This window comes from Ammospiza caudacuta, chromosome 15 (genome assembly GCF_027887145.1).
Source record: "Ammospiza caudacuta isolate bAmmCau1 chromosome 15, bAmmCau1.pri, whole genome shotgun sequence".
Lineage (NCBI taxonomy): Eukaryota > Metazoa > Chordata > Aves > Passeriformes > Passerellidae > Ammospiza > Ammospiza caudacuta.
Window position 1 is genome coordinate 7,318,463 of NC_080607.1, and position 13,289 is coordinate 7,331,751.

At 60.3% G+C, this 13,289-nt stretch overlaps 1 protein-coding gene across 2 annotated transcripts; it reads left to right on the forward strand.

Annotated features, from left to right (window-relative positions):
* Positions 1-254: 254 nt before the first annotated feature.
* Positions 255-13,033, forward strand: SNTA1 (syntrophin alpha 1). Of its 2 annotated transcripts, XM_058814714.1 has the most exons (8): positions 255-519; positions 2,715-2,900; positions 9,785-9,983; positions 10,067-10,274; positions 10,341-10,471; positions 11,493-11,689; positions 11,763-11,950; positions 12,192-13,033. In XM_058814714.1, the coding sequence occupies exons 1-8, from the start codon at positions 255-257 to the stop codon at positions 12,282-12,284; spliced, it is 1,467 nt and encodes a 488-aa protein (XP_058670697.1). In that variant the 3' UTR covers positions 12,285-13,033. The 2 variants fall into 2 exon arrangements, with proteins under 2 accessions (XP_058670697.1, XP_058670698.1); XM_058814715.1 differs by lacking the exon at positions 11,493-11,689 and having other exon boundaries at positions 11,833-11,950.
* Positions 13,034-13,289: the final 256 nt, after the last annotated feature.

Below are 13,289 nucleotides of genomic sequence, written 5' to 3' on the forward strand. Positions count from 1 at the left end.
GCGGTGCAGTGAGGGGCGGTGTGGGACGGGCGGTGCAGTGAGGGGCGCTGAGGGGCGGTGCGGGGTGGTGTAGGACGGGGACGGGCGGTGCGGTGAGGGGCGGTGTGGGACGGGCGGTGCAGTGAGAGGCGGTGTGGGACGGGCGGTGAGGGGCGGTGTGGGACGGGCGGTGCAGTGAGGGGCGGTGTGAGACGGGCGGTGCGCGGGGCGCTGAGGGGCGGCGCGGGGCGGTGTGGGACGCGGAGCGCGCGAAGATGGCGGCGGGCAGGCGCGCCCCGCGCACCGGGCTGTTGGAGCTGCGCGGCCCCAGCGGGCAATGGCTCCGCGTCCTGCTCACCCTGGCCGAGGACGTGCTGGGGGTCAGCCCTGCGGACGGCCCCGGGCCCGGCCCCGAGGCCCCGGCGGCGCAGCTGAACGGCGGCGAGCCGGGCTCCTCCGCGCCCGAGGCGCTCGCCAACATCAGGCGCACCGTGCGCGTCGTCAAGCAGGACGTGGGGGGACTCGGCATCAGCATCAAAGGTGAGGCCGGGCCCAGGGGTCCCGGGGAGGCGGGGGGAGACGGGCATCGGCACCGGGACCTGTTGCTGCTGCCGTTCCGCGGCTCGCTCGGAGCGGACCCCGCAGGTAGCGGGGCTGGGGTCGGGATCCTCACAGCCCCCAGCCCCAGCTCGGCACTGGGAGGGGGATACGTGGCAGTGACGGGACCCGAACCATTGCCAGCCTAGGGAAAGAGCGATGGTTTGGGGTCCGGAGTGACCGGCCAGTGCCTGCCCGCCGTGCCCCGGCCGGGCTGAGGGACCCCAGGGTTAGTGAGCCGGAGGGGCCACCCCTGTCCCCCGCACCCACGGGTAGGGTGCTGTCTCACGGGGCACCCGGTTACACCAAAGTTGCCCTTTGGGCCGGCGTGTCCTTGTCCCACCGTGTTCCTTAGTTGGGAAGTGCCCCTTTAAAACTGTCAGCAGAACGAAGGGAGCGATGTAAAGCCCCCGGAGATCTGCCGGCGCTGGGTGCGGTGTTAAAGCAGCGCGCTCGGGTTTGGAGATATGTGCTCCCGGGAAGCCTCCCTGTTCAATGTCTGTTTTCCCTCCCGAGCTGTCCTGCTCCTTTAGTGACTCGTCTGAACTTCAGGCTGGAAACTTCTTAGGGCAGTGATGGCGTTCCTGCCTTTCTGCCTGCCTTTGATTTTCACGCGGCTCCGAGCGTGTTGGGAGCTGTGAAAGCAGGATGAAAAGGGCAGCGGGGACACAGGGACAGGGCTGTCACGGAGCGTGGCTGTGAGAGGCAGCGGCTCGGCCGCCCCGGGGGCACTGACAGGGCAGCTCTCGCCTCCTGACGTGGCTTCTCCTTCCAGCTCAGAGCGGACACGGACGCAGCCTCCGGCTCCCTCTGGAAGCGGGGAGATTTTGCAATGTGAATGAGCGGGTGCTGGAACTGGATCGACACTGCTGGCCGTGTCTGCAGGGTGCCCCAGCGTGCCAGCCCTTTTTTTGGGAAGCACAAACCCCCTTTCGTAACCGCCCCTTGGCTGCCAAGTTATTGCTTGCTCTGTGGCTCTCCCAGGAAAGGAGAAACTTCCCTTGGTTCAGTTAAAACTTTACTTTTCCAGTGACGTACGTGGAAAAGAAGTAGTTGCCATCAAAACTGGGCAGTGGAAGGTGCTGTGGAGGGTGGGGCAGCCTTGGTAGGGCAGGGCATCACTCCTCATGTCACTGTTCATGGGCCAGCCGTGTTTCACTCGGGGGATGAGTGTCCTGTCACAGGACGTGGCTTGGGGCTGGCAGGACAGCGGGGAGCCAAGCGGGAGCCGGGCTGGCGGAGGTTTTTAGCTCTGGCAGGGCTCTCGGCACTGGCAGCCGGGCGAGGAGCCGCACGGAGCAGCCCCCGCCGGGGCCTCTGACAGCTGATAACCGGAGCCCTCGCTGGCTTGGCAGCGGCTGAGCGAGGAAATGCCTGTGGCACCGGCTGGGAGCAGCCCGGGGCGGGCAGTGACAGCGGGCTGCGCTCAGCATCTCCCTCTGGGATGAGGATTATCTCTTGGAGACTCCTCGGGACAGGCTGTCCCGGGGCACAGCGGGCACTGCTGATCCCCGGCTGCCGCGGGCAGTGGCTGCTGCATCCCTGAGCCCTGGCACGGAGGCAGCTCGGATCTCCCTGCGGGTTCAAGAGTCGATGTGCAAATTGATCTCCTGAAGCCGCCGGCAGTTTGAATAGCATTCTTTTAGTCAGGACAGCGGGGAGCAGCCGGTAAACAGGGCTGCTGTGTGGACAGGAACATGCAGGCAGATTGGTTCACCTCTCCCTGCCTCTTTGGCCTCTCCAAAAACATTCAGCTGTCTTATGTGTTGAGATCATGAAGTCCTGGGAGCCAGGATAGTTGCTCAGCACACATGATTAATAATGCAAATAACGATACACTTCCCTGCCAAAACTGATGGGGAGATGGCCAGGTTATGTGTTCTCTCTGTGAATAATCTGTGACCAATCTGAGTGGTTTTGGAGCAATCACTTCATCAGCTGTACAGCCTCCTGGTACTTTGGCTGTGCTATGGTTGGTACAGGTGTCCTGTGGGTATCTGGGGGAGTGGGCAGTGGGCTGACCTGGCACTGAGTGCCAGCAGAAAGGCTCAGCCTTGCTGGTACCATCTGCTACCAGAGCATCCCCCTCCCCACCCACTCCTACAGCCACAACCTCTCCCTGTCTCTTGTGTTTCAAGGTGGCCGAGAGAATAAAATGCCCATCTTGATCTCCAAGATCTTCAAGGGGCTGGCAGCTGACCAGACGGAGGCGCTGTTCGTGGGGGACGCCATCCTCGCCGTCAATGGCACCGACCTGTCCGAGGCCACCCACGACGAGGCCGTGCAGGCCTTGAAGAAAACGGGCAAGGAGGTGATCCTGGAAGGTAGGAGACAAGGATGTGATGGGGACAGAAGGGTTCTCCTTCCTGTTCTGGGATGACACAGGGGTGGCATATCATCTGCAGCTGCATTTGCATACTCTTTCAAATGGAAAACAACATATGCAGAGTAATTTGTCTGCTCATCCGGAGAGCTGGAGGTAACTGCTGGGATCTCCCTGTCTCCTTCCTGAGTGTGTGCCAGTGCTCCATGCCCAGAGGCTCTGTCTCCCTCTGTGGGACCTCAGGCAGGCAGCAGTGGGAGGTGTGGGACAAGTTTCTGGGATTTGGGATTCTTTCATTGCACGGCATCACCCCCACGCCTGCAATTCCTGGGGCAAGAGAAAACATTTTCTGCTTTTTTCGTGGTTTTAATTTAAAGCCACATCCCTGGCTGGTGTAGGTTTATGCCAGTGGGGAGAGCCCACTCCTGCTGAGCACCTTGGGGTTTGCAGGGCCTGCTCAGGAGCCACCCATCCAGGGGATGCTGCCCATGGAGGTGATCCCTGGGAGCTGAGGCCACAGACATCCCAGGGATGCAGCCTTCACCACCCTGGAGCAGGCTGGTCCCTGGGAATGGGCTCCCTCTCAGTACCAGGCTGATGGTCCCTGCTGTCTCCCAGCCCTGAGGGGGCTGCACACTGTAGGAGCCCCTCAAGCCCTACTTGAGGACTGGGTGAGGGTTGATGGGTTGGGAGCATGGCAGTCCTGAGGGAGAGACCCCATTCTTCTCTGGCCACCCTTCACCTCACATCTGCCCATGTTTGCCCACCTCTGCCAGCTTGGCCAGGCTGGGATGGGCATTCCAGATCTGTCCCTCAGGAAAGGAGCCTTCCCCTCCCCTCACTTCCAACCAGTCCCTGGGGTCACCCTGTTCAACAGGGGGGTCCTGGCACCAGAGTCTCTTCCCAGGTCCCAGAGTGAGGTTTGATTTGGGGCAGTGCTCGGGGCTGTCCCTGAGCAAAGCAGTTCTGTGTGCTGTGCTGTCAGTAACCACCATGGCTCCAGCTTTCCTGTGCCTTCCCCAGATTGTCTCAGCTCCAGATTTTCATTTTTAGCTTTGCTCAGCCCTTTCTGCTGTGGGTTCCTCCTCTCCTGGGAGCCTGAGGACCATGGTTCAGCTGGAGGAATGTGCTGCTCTGCACAGCTGCTGGGAGCAGATAGGGTTGGTGGTGGGGTGGTTTTATTGTTTTTTTCTGACCAAAGAAAAATACAAGAGCTTCTTTCTTTGTGAGTCTGTGAAATTCCTGCCTGGAGCTGCTGCTCTTGGACCACCCTCCCTCCATTATTTTCTCTTGATCCTTTGGTGTGGGTTTCCCTTCTGCCAGAGCTCCTGCCAGAGGTGGAGAGGAGCTGCCCTTTCTGGAGAGAAGAATTTCTCTCTCTGGACCCCTCCTCCTCCATCCCCTGGGATCCAGGTCCCCCTCCTGGGAGGCAGTTTCAGGCAGAGCCTTTGCTGCAGCTTGCTGAGCTCAAGTATGACCTGCTGGGCTTCTTAATTAATTCAAACTCCCAGCAGGTCGCCTTGGGAGGAGACTGAGACTGTGCTGGCTCCCACTGCAGCACTCTGGAGCTCTGGGATGAGTTTGTATCTGATGTTGTTGGGTCCAGCCAGAGCAGGGAGGGGATCTCTGCTGCTCATCTGATCACTGATTAACGTGGTACATCTCCATCCCCTCCCTGTTTTTGGGTTTGCTGGCACAGTGCAGCTCTGCCATGGGGGTGGTGGGGCTGCCACTGTGCCGTGCTCAGGCTGCCACTGCCCTGTGGAGGTGGTGGCCCTGCCTTGTACCTGCCACCCCTGTGGCTCTCCAGGAGTGGCTTCCAAACCCCCTGCCCCAGGGAGAGGTGGCAGGGCTGAAGGGCAGGGGGTGGCCTAAAGTGCATGAAGGGTGTTAAACTGGGATGTTCTCTGCTTGGAGAAGGCAGGGCTTAAAAAAGAGCAGCCTAACATTACTTAGACACTTTCTGCCCCCCACATGCTGCCAGGTGTGACTCCAGCTTTCCTTATGGTGCTCTGAGTGCTAAACCAGAGTGTTTGGCACAGCCAGTGTCTGTTCACTCCGTGCTGCTCCTGGCTGAAGTTGTTCCTGGGGTTTGGAGGTTTTAGGGTGGTTTGCAGGTGGCATTGCAGCAGGTAACAAAACTGGGGGAGCTGGCACCTCCTCAGAGGGCAGTGGGCTGGGCTGAGGCTCCCCAGAGTGACAGAGCTGGGAGCTGATGTGTTTTAATGTGAGCATCAGCAGTGGCTCCCTGTGCCACATTTCACCCTGGGCTGCTCAGCTTGGCCTCAGGCTCCTGGGTGTCATTGCTGCCCAGGCGTGAGGACATGCAGATACCTCTCGCTGTGTCCTGCCAAGATTTTTATTGAATGTGCCAAACTACTCTCTTGGTATTTACAGGAGGAGTTGGACTGTATTTATATTACATTGTTATTTCAGGGAGAGTCTCTCTCCCTTGCCTTATTTTTCCCTTGTTTTTTTTTCCTTATTTTCATTGCTTGGAATCCAGAGACTCTCCATGGCAGGGGGAGGGCTGATAAACATCCTTCCAGCTGCCCTGGGAAGGGCTCTGGGGTCAGGAGGGGCTTTCCTGGTGAGGCCCCTGAGCTGTATTGTCATTGGGGAAGAACTGGGAGCAGTGGGGAGGAGGAGTTGGGGTAGCTGTGGGGGTCTCACATCCATGACTTATTTGCCACAGGGGTGCTCCTGGGGCTGGCTCTGCTTTTTAGGATTTGCTGAGCCAAGTAATTGCTTGGAAGTTTGAAATTCAGAAAAATGGGTGCTGGGAGAGAGTGGGGCTGGGGATTCTCCAGAGTGCTGGTTGCCATATCTGTGGGAAGGAAGGCTTTGGATCTGCCCTGGGGATGATGCCAGGAGGTGATGGGGCACATGTGCCACCTCCACACCTCGCTGCTCTGAAGCTTTGCTTTCCCTGGGGAGTTTGCTGGGTTTGTTTCTCCTCCCTGGAAACACGGAGGGCTGTCCCATGATCTCCCTGCTGACACTGCAGCACAGGGGAATGTTTAGCAAAGGGCTGGGGCATGGAATGTGGCACTGAGTGCTGGGACGGGATCCTGGAGCAGCAGGGACAGCAGCAGCCTCACCCTGCAGCATCCCATGGCATCTTCCTCCCTGGGGTAGAAGGACTTGAGTTGGGGCAGCTGGGACAGGAGCTGCTCATGTTCATGCTGGAAGCCAGGGACGGGGCATGGTCCCAGGGTGGGGTGCTGGGGACTGTGCTGGCCCATCTGGAAGCACATCAGAGCATTGGGTTGGAGCTGGCAGGTCGTTTCAGGGTGTGTGTTTGGGGTGTGTGTTTGCTCAGCCCCCAGTTGAACATGCCAATTTTGGCTCATTAATCCTAAGGCAGAGAGGGACCAGCTGGAGGTGAGATTAGCATCTCTGTAGGGCCAGCACTCAGTCTCCAGGAGCTCTCTGGAACATTTCATGATGTGAAGGCCTTGCTGAGCTGTGTAGATGCTGCTGGGAAGATTTTGGCAGGAGAAACAGCAGCACCATCCTACTCCTGACCAGAAATGGTGTCTGGAACTTCTTCTTTGAATCCACACTGTGATCTCCAGGTGAAGCAGAGTGTGCTGGTGACCCAAGCAGTGAGAGGGTGTTCCTGACCCTGCTCTGGGTGTCCATGTCTGTTTTCCTGCCTGGAGGAAGCATTGTGGCCCCTCAGTGAAGCTCTGTGGAGTCAGGCTTGGCTCTGAGCAGTGAGGATGTGTGGGACAGGTTGTGCTGACTCAGGATCCAGGGTGCCAGGAGTGCTTGGTTTGTGATTGTTCTCCATCCTTGTGAGGAATGGGCTGATGGAGAGGGAGAATTTCTACCCAAGAAATGAAACCAAGGAATTTTGATGGTTCTGCTCCTTTCTGGCATGCTGGGGAGAAAAAAAAAAACAGCTGGGACACAGAGGCAGACCTGGTTAAACGTGTCCCTGGTGCAGCTCACTGCAGGGTTCAGGACACATGGGGTGCTCCAGTGATTGGGAGCCCCTGTGCCACCACCTGGGCCCCTCCATAGGCACTGTCCTGGCATGGGATGGTGGCTGCACACCCAGAGACTTTTGCTGTTCCCTATAACTCTGAAATAAAGTGTACATTGATGCAAAGCCCTGAGCACTTAAAGGTCCTGTTTGTCCCCTGTCCTCTGTTCTGGAGAGGATCAGTGGGACAGGCTCCCTCCCTGGAGAGGCCACGTGGATCAGCCCAGCAGCCACCCAGGCCCGTGTGCCTGCTGTAGGTGACTTTAAATCAACAGCAGCCAGGCAGCATTGCTGCCCAGTGGTTTTTGGAGGGTGCAGGCTGTCAGGGAGCAGGTAGAAGCCCCAGCACTGCAAGGTTGTAATTAAAAAGAAGAAACAGTTCAAGAATTACAGTTACCACTAGCATGCTGTGGTCTGAGTTGTTTGCTTTAATGAGGTGGAGGTAATTAATTAATCCATTCAATACCAACTGCAGTGAAGGGACTGACAGAAATTTAAGTCAGCCCACTGTGAAGCCAGTGCTGGGGTCACTGGAGGGGACAGCAGCTCCCATGGGATGGTGACCTGGCCTTGTCACAGTCTCCAGCACCTCTCAGCTCCCCTTGCTGGCTCAGGACTCCCCGTGCTTTGCGCCCAGCCTGAAAGCCTCCTTAAAGCCACGTAGCCGAGACATCAGAGCCTGCCTATTGCCTCACTCTCCGTGCCCTGTCCCGCACTGGGCACTGCTGCTGTCCTCGGCGGCTCCCTCGGGACGTGACCCCGCCACCGCCCCGCTAATGCCGGTGACGTCCCCCGCGTGCCCGGGGAGCCAGGGGCTGGCGCAGGGACGCCGCTCGGGTTTCAGCGGCTCAATGGCATCTTTCTGAACTCCAATTAGTTCCCAGGCACCGCCATAATGGCAGGTCCCCGCTGCCAAGATTAATGGCTCGGGTGAGACCCAGCGCGGCTCGGATGCCTGCGGGAACGTGGCTATTTTTGTAACGGGAGGCGCGGGGCACGAGGCTGGTGGCCCCCGCCGCCGCCTTGGCCCCGGGGCCAGCGCGGGGTGACCCGGCCCGCGTGGCACAGCAGCGTGGCCATTTATAGCGGTTTGTACCCGCACAGCACCCGCGGGGCTCCACGCTGCTCCTGCCGGGCTGTCGGGATTTAGGGGTTTTAGGGAGCTCATGGGATAGGAATGAAAGGGGAGAGCACAGAATGGGCAGAGTTGGAAGGGACCCACCAGGATCACCCAGACATCCCTACAATCTCACCCTGTGCATCCCTGACAGCATTGTTCAAACACTCCTGGAGCTCGGCAGCCTTGGGGCTGTGACCTCGGGGGAAGATGGGTGGGAGATGACCCATCCTGTGGCCAGGTGAAGTTTGGGAGTGGGTGCATGCAGACTCTTTCCTGGTGGGAAAAGGATGTCCTGGCAGCACATCAGGCTGCTGTGGCCTGGCTGCAGCGATGGAGCTGTGCCCATCCAGCCACCTACAAGGGCTGGCCGCAAAGCCAAGCTCGTGTCCCCATCCTGCCACCCACTCTGCTGGCTTGGACCTGGTGTGGAAGCAGCCAGGGTGGCTGAGGACGTGGCTGCAGGCACGTGTCTGTTCCCTGGTGTTTTCCTAAGGGCCTCCAGAGGGAAACCCTTCCCTGAAGTCAGTAGCTGGTCCCTCACTGCCCTGGGGCAGGACCAGGACTGGCATCCCACCTGCTCAGCTGGAGTTTTTCAGCCAGCATTGCCAAACTCATTTTCAGGATGTGGCTGTGGGGCCCCATCAATTTGTGGTGCCTTTCATCTCCCCTTTTCCCCAAACCTCTGGAGCTGGCTGCCATCCCAGTGTGGCTCTGAGGGCTCTGGCTCTGGAGCCAGGCTCAGTGGGGACTGGTTTCTTGTCCCTGCTTTGAGGCTCATGGGGCAGGGCTTGCTCTGCTCTCCAGGGCTTATGCTGGGGCCAAGCCAGGGTATTTGAGCACTGTTCCTCAGCTGGCAGCGGGACTGGCTGTACCAGCACAGTTTGGACTGTGTAATTTCGGCCTGGGACTCTTTCCCATTCCCCACCCCTGGCTGTGTGTGCTGCCCCAGGGAACTGCTCAGGCCTGGATCTGTGAACTGATCTGGGTTAAAGGCAAGGAAAAAGGGGGGAAAGGCCATTTTTATGCCTCTTGCAGAGCTCCCCAGGCTGGGATGGTGGGGCTGAGGTACTGTGAGGGTTCCAGGTGTCATGTGAGGGTGAGCAGGCCCTGGCACAGGGTGCCCAGAGAAGCTGTGGCTGCCCCTGGATCCCTGGCAGTGCCCAAGGACAGGGACAGGGCTTGGAGCACCCTGGGACAGTGGAAAGTGGATGGATTGAGATGGGCTTTAAGTCCCCTTCCAACCCAGTCTATTCTGTGGTTCTATGATAAGCAATGTTCCTCTGTTCCTAAAGCAATTGCTCTTATCACTGAGGCCACAACCTCCCAGAATTGTCCCTACCAGCAGGACCCTTACCATTCCTGGGGCTGGTGTACAAATCCTCCATCCTCCCTAGAGCCACACAATGCTCCATCCCCCTGCACCATGCAGGAAAGCCCCACTGACATTTGCACACATCTTCTCCTTAAGCCCTACAAGCTCTGACATGAATGTGCCAGCGTGAAGGTCCCTTTAATGCTGCTTGAAATTCCCAGTAAATGGAACAAGGGGGTTGGAATGTGATGATCTTTAAGGTTCCTTCCAACCCAAAGCATTCTGTGTCACTCCCTGTGTGACCTTGGCCACCAGTGCCACCTGCAGCAGGATGGGTGGCAGCTCTGGGGTGCTAATGGAGGGGTCAGCAGCTCTGATGTAGAGACTGTGGGGGTTTCAGCAGGGTGGGACGAGGCTGCCCTGGCCTGGGCCGTGTCCTCAGCGGTGCTGCCTCTCTTCCAGTGAAGTACATGAAGGAGATCTCGCCCTACTTCAAGAACTCCTCCGCGGGGGCGACCGTCAGCTGGGACCCGTCTCCTGCCGCCCAGCAGAAGCGATCATCCCCGCTGCTGCCCCCTCGGGAGCTCCGGGAGAGCCGGAGCGTCCCTCTGAAGATGTGCTACGTGTCCCGCAAGTGCCTCCCCACCGACCCGGAGCACAGGTCAGTGCCGGGGCGGGCGGTGCCACCGCGGTGCCCGGGGAGCCGGGGGCGGGCAGGGGCTCACCGGGGCCGTGTCCCTGCAGGTACCTGGAGGTGTGCTCGGCCGACGGGCGCGTCGCCCTCTTCCTGCGGGCCAAGGATGAGGCCACGGCGCAGTCGTGGCTCGGTGCCATCCAGGCCAACGCGGCCGCGCTGCTGCCGCGGGTGAAGGAGGAGCTGCGGGCACAGCTGGCGGGGGCCGGCACGGTGGCCGGACGGGACGTCAAGCACGTGGGCTGGCTGACCGAGCAGGTACCCCCCGTCCCCCGCCACCCCGTGCCACCATGCTGCGGTGGCCCTGACCCGGTCCCTTTTCAGCTCCCCAGCGCCGGCACCAGGAACCTCCTGGCCGTGCTCACAGAGAAGGAGCTGCTGCTGTACGGGAGCCTGCCGCAGAGCCGGGACGCGCTGGGCAAGCCCACGCACAGCTACCCCCTCATCGCCACCAGGTAGGGGCCACCAGCTCAGGGCCCTCCTGCTCTGCTCAAGGATAGGGTGGTGGCAGTCCCTGGGGGCAGCGCTGGGAGTCAGGGCAGAACCCAGGGCTGGTGTCAGACCCACAAAGTGGTGACAGTATCCAAGGGTTGGTGACAGTGTCCAGGGGCAGTGTAAGGGCAATGGTAACAGTGGCGGTGACAGTGTCCAGGGGTGGTGCCAGGGCAGTGGGCACAGTGGTGGTGACAGTGTCCGGGGTGGTGTCAGGGCAGCGGGCACAGTGGTGCTCAGTTGCGGGGATGGGGCGGGTTTTCAGGGCGGGTTTTGAGGGAGGGATGCGGGGCAGGGTTGGGGCGGGGTTTCAGGTTGTAGGGCGTGGGCTCGGGGCGGGGTTTTGGGGCGGGGGCGGCTCCGGGGGCGGCTCCAGAGCGGGAACTGCGGAGCCTCATCCGCGGGACTGCAGCGCCCCCTGGCGGCCCCGGTGCGCGGCCGCCGCGGAGCGGAGCGGGGTGAGGCGATGGGACCGTGCGGGATGCGGGGCAATGCTGGGGCTGTGCGGGATGCGGGGCAATGCTGGGGCTGTGCTGGGGCTGTGCGGGATGCGGGGCAATGCTGGGGCTGTGCTGGGGCCGTGCGGGATACGGGGCAATGCTGGGGCTGTGCGGGATGCGGGGCAATGCTGGGGCTGTGCCGGGACTGTGCGGGGTGCGGGGCAATGCTGGGGCTGTGCCGGGACTGTGCGGGGTGCGGGGCAATGCTGGGGCTGTGCCGGGACCATGTGGGATGTTTTGCTGGGGCTCTGCGGGATGCGAAGCAGGTCTTGAGCCGTGTGAGGAGCGGTGCTGAGGTGCGGTGCTGAGGCGGTGCGGGGCTGATGGGCAGTGCTGGGATGTTCGGTGTGTGGGCAGTGCAGGGTGCGGTGCTGTGTTGGCGCTGGGATGTTGCGGTGCAGGGGTGGAGCGCTGGGGCGGTCCAGCACTGGCGTGGTGCGGGGTGAGCTGCGGGATGCGGTGCTGAGCGGTGGCCGTGCCGCAGGCTGGTACACTCGGGGCCGGCCAAGGGCTCGGCGCTGTACGAAGCCGAGCGCTCCTTCGCGCTGCGCGCCGGCGGCCGCCTGGGCGTGCAGACCCATCTCTTCAGCCTGGAGAGCCCCCGGGAGCTCGCCCTCTGGACGCGCCTGCTGGTGGACGGCACCCACGGCGCCGCAGAGCTGGCCCAGGAGGTCTCGGCAGGTCAGCGGGGGCCCGGGGGGCCGGGGGGTGCGGCGGGACCCCCGGCTCACCCCTGTCCCGTCCTTGTCCCCAGCGTGCACGTGGAAGGGGCAGGACTGCACCCTGACCGTCCACATCGACAAGGGCTTCACCATCTCCACCAGCGAGCCCGGGCTCAGCAGGACCATCCTGCTCCAGCAGCCCTTTGAGAAGCTGCAGATGTCCTCGGATGATGGCACCAAGATGCTCTACCTGGACTTTGGTGGACCTGAGGGAGAGATTGTGAGTTGGCTTTGCCTTCAGCAGCCCCACCCACAGAGCACCCACCCTGCTCATGGCACCCATCCTGCCTGGCACAGGGGTGACCCATGGCCTGCCCACCCCAGCTGGTGGGCACAGCCCTTCCAGGGCCTCAGTAAAGCTGTGGTGGGTTTGGGGAGCTCTGGATGGTACCTGCCTGAAAGCTGGCTGCTGCAGGAACAGCCCTCTCCATTACAAACATCCCTCCTTTCCTGTTTTGCAGCAATTGGACCTTCACTCCTGCCCCAAGACCATCGTCTTCATCATCCACTCCTTCCTGTCGGCCAAGGTGACCCGGCTGGGGCTGCTGGCATGACGAGGGAGCCCAGCAGCGGCCGGAGCAGCCCAGGCCCCTGGCCCATCTATGCACCTCCCTCCTGGCCATACCCAGCCCCAAGGCATCCCAAGGAGACTGCAGCCCCATGGGATCAGTCACCCCACCAAGGAAAAGCCCCATCCAGCCAGGAAAACCCCTCTCGGGGCATTTGGGGGCAGCTGTGGGGTGAAACCCCCCTTGGATGGCAGCACCAGGACTTCTCCGGTGCCTTCCTCCCCTCCTGCCTTGGTGGCTGGAGAAGGCCATTGGGAGCCCACCAGTGGACAGGTGGCCATCACCCCAGTGCCTTGAGAGATGATATTTTCTGTACAAAGAACCCATTTGTATCCATGTTTTATATTTATATTGCCCACTTGCAAATGCTGATGTGGCAGCTCTTCCACACGTGGGTTGGACCCCTGGGAGAATCCCCAGATCCTGCAGCACAAGGACCCCTGAGTCTTTTTTCCCCAAGGGCTGGAGGCCAAACCAGCTCTAAAGTGCTTAAGGGACAGGAACTGCAAGATCAGCTGTATTTGCCAAATTTTTCCATATTGTATGGAATGATAGGAGCCACTTTTCTCTGTTGGAGTTGGACGGTTCGTTTGGTTTTGTGCACTCTGGGGTCACTTTATTTCTCGGTTTGGGGGGGAGGGATGTCAGGTGGCTGCTGCCCAATGACTTCTTTTATGAACCAAAAGATTCTGCATGGAAATGCCTTTTTTGTGGGGTTAAATAAACTTTGCAGATCACAACCAGCAGGAGCCAAAATCTGTCTTCTGGTTTCACTTGGAGAAGTTGAAAATCAGTTTGTGGGTGGTGCCTGGGCTGAGCCTTGGGGTGTTTTCCACCAGGGGAAGGAAGGGATTTGCCTGGTGGTGCTGGGGACACTGTGAGGGGTTCAGGTGGGAACAGAACATCTTTAAGGTGCCCAGCACTGTGCTGAGAGTGGCAGAGAAGGACATGCTGATGCCAGCACTAGCTTTGGTGATATCAGGTGGGTTT

Bases quoted from the DNA above. Each gene is read 5' to 3' on its own strand.
- SNTA1 (XM_058814714.1), top strand. From the start codon at position 255: ATGGCGGCGGGCAGGCGCGCCCCGCGCACCGGGCTGTTGGAGCTGCGC. The intron at 10,275-10,340 runs GTACCCCCCGTC...GTCCCTTTTCAG, and splicing joins TGGGCTGGCTGACCGAGCAG to CTCCCCAGCGCCGGCACCAG. The intron at 10,472-11,492 runs GTAGGGGCCACC...GCCGTGCCGCAG, and splicing joins TACCCCCTCATCGCCACCAG to GCTGGTACACTCGGGGCCGG.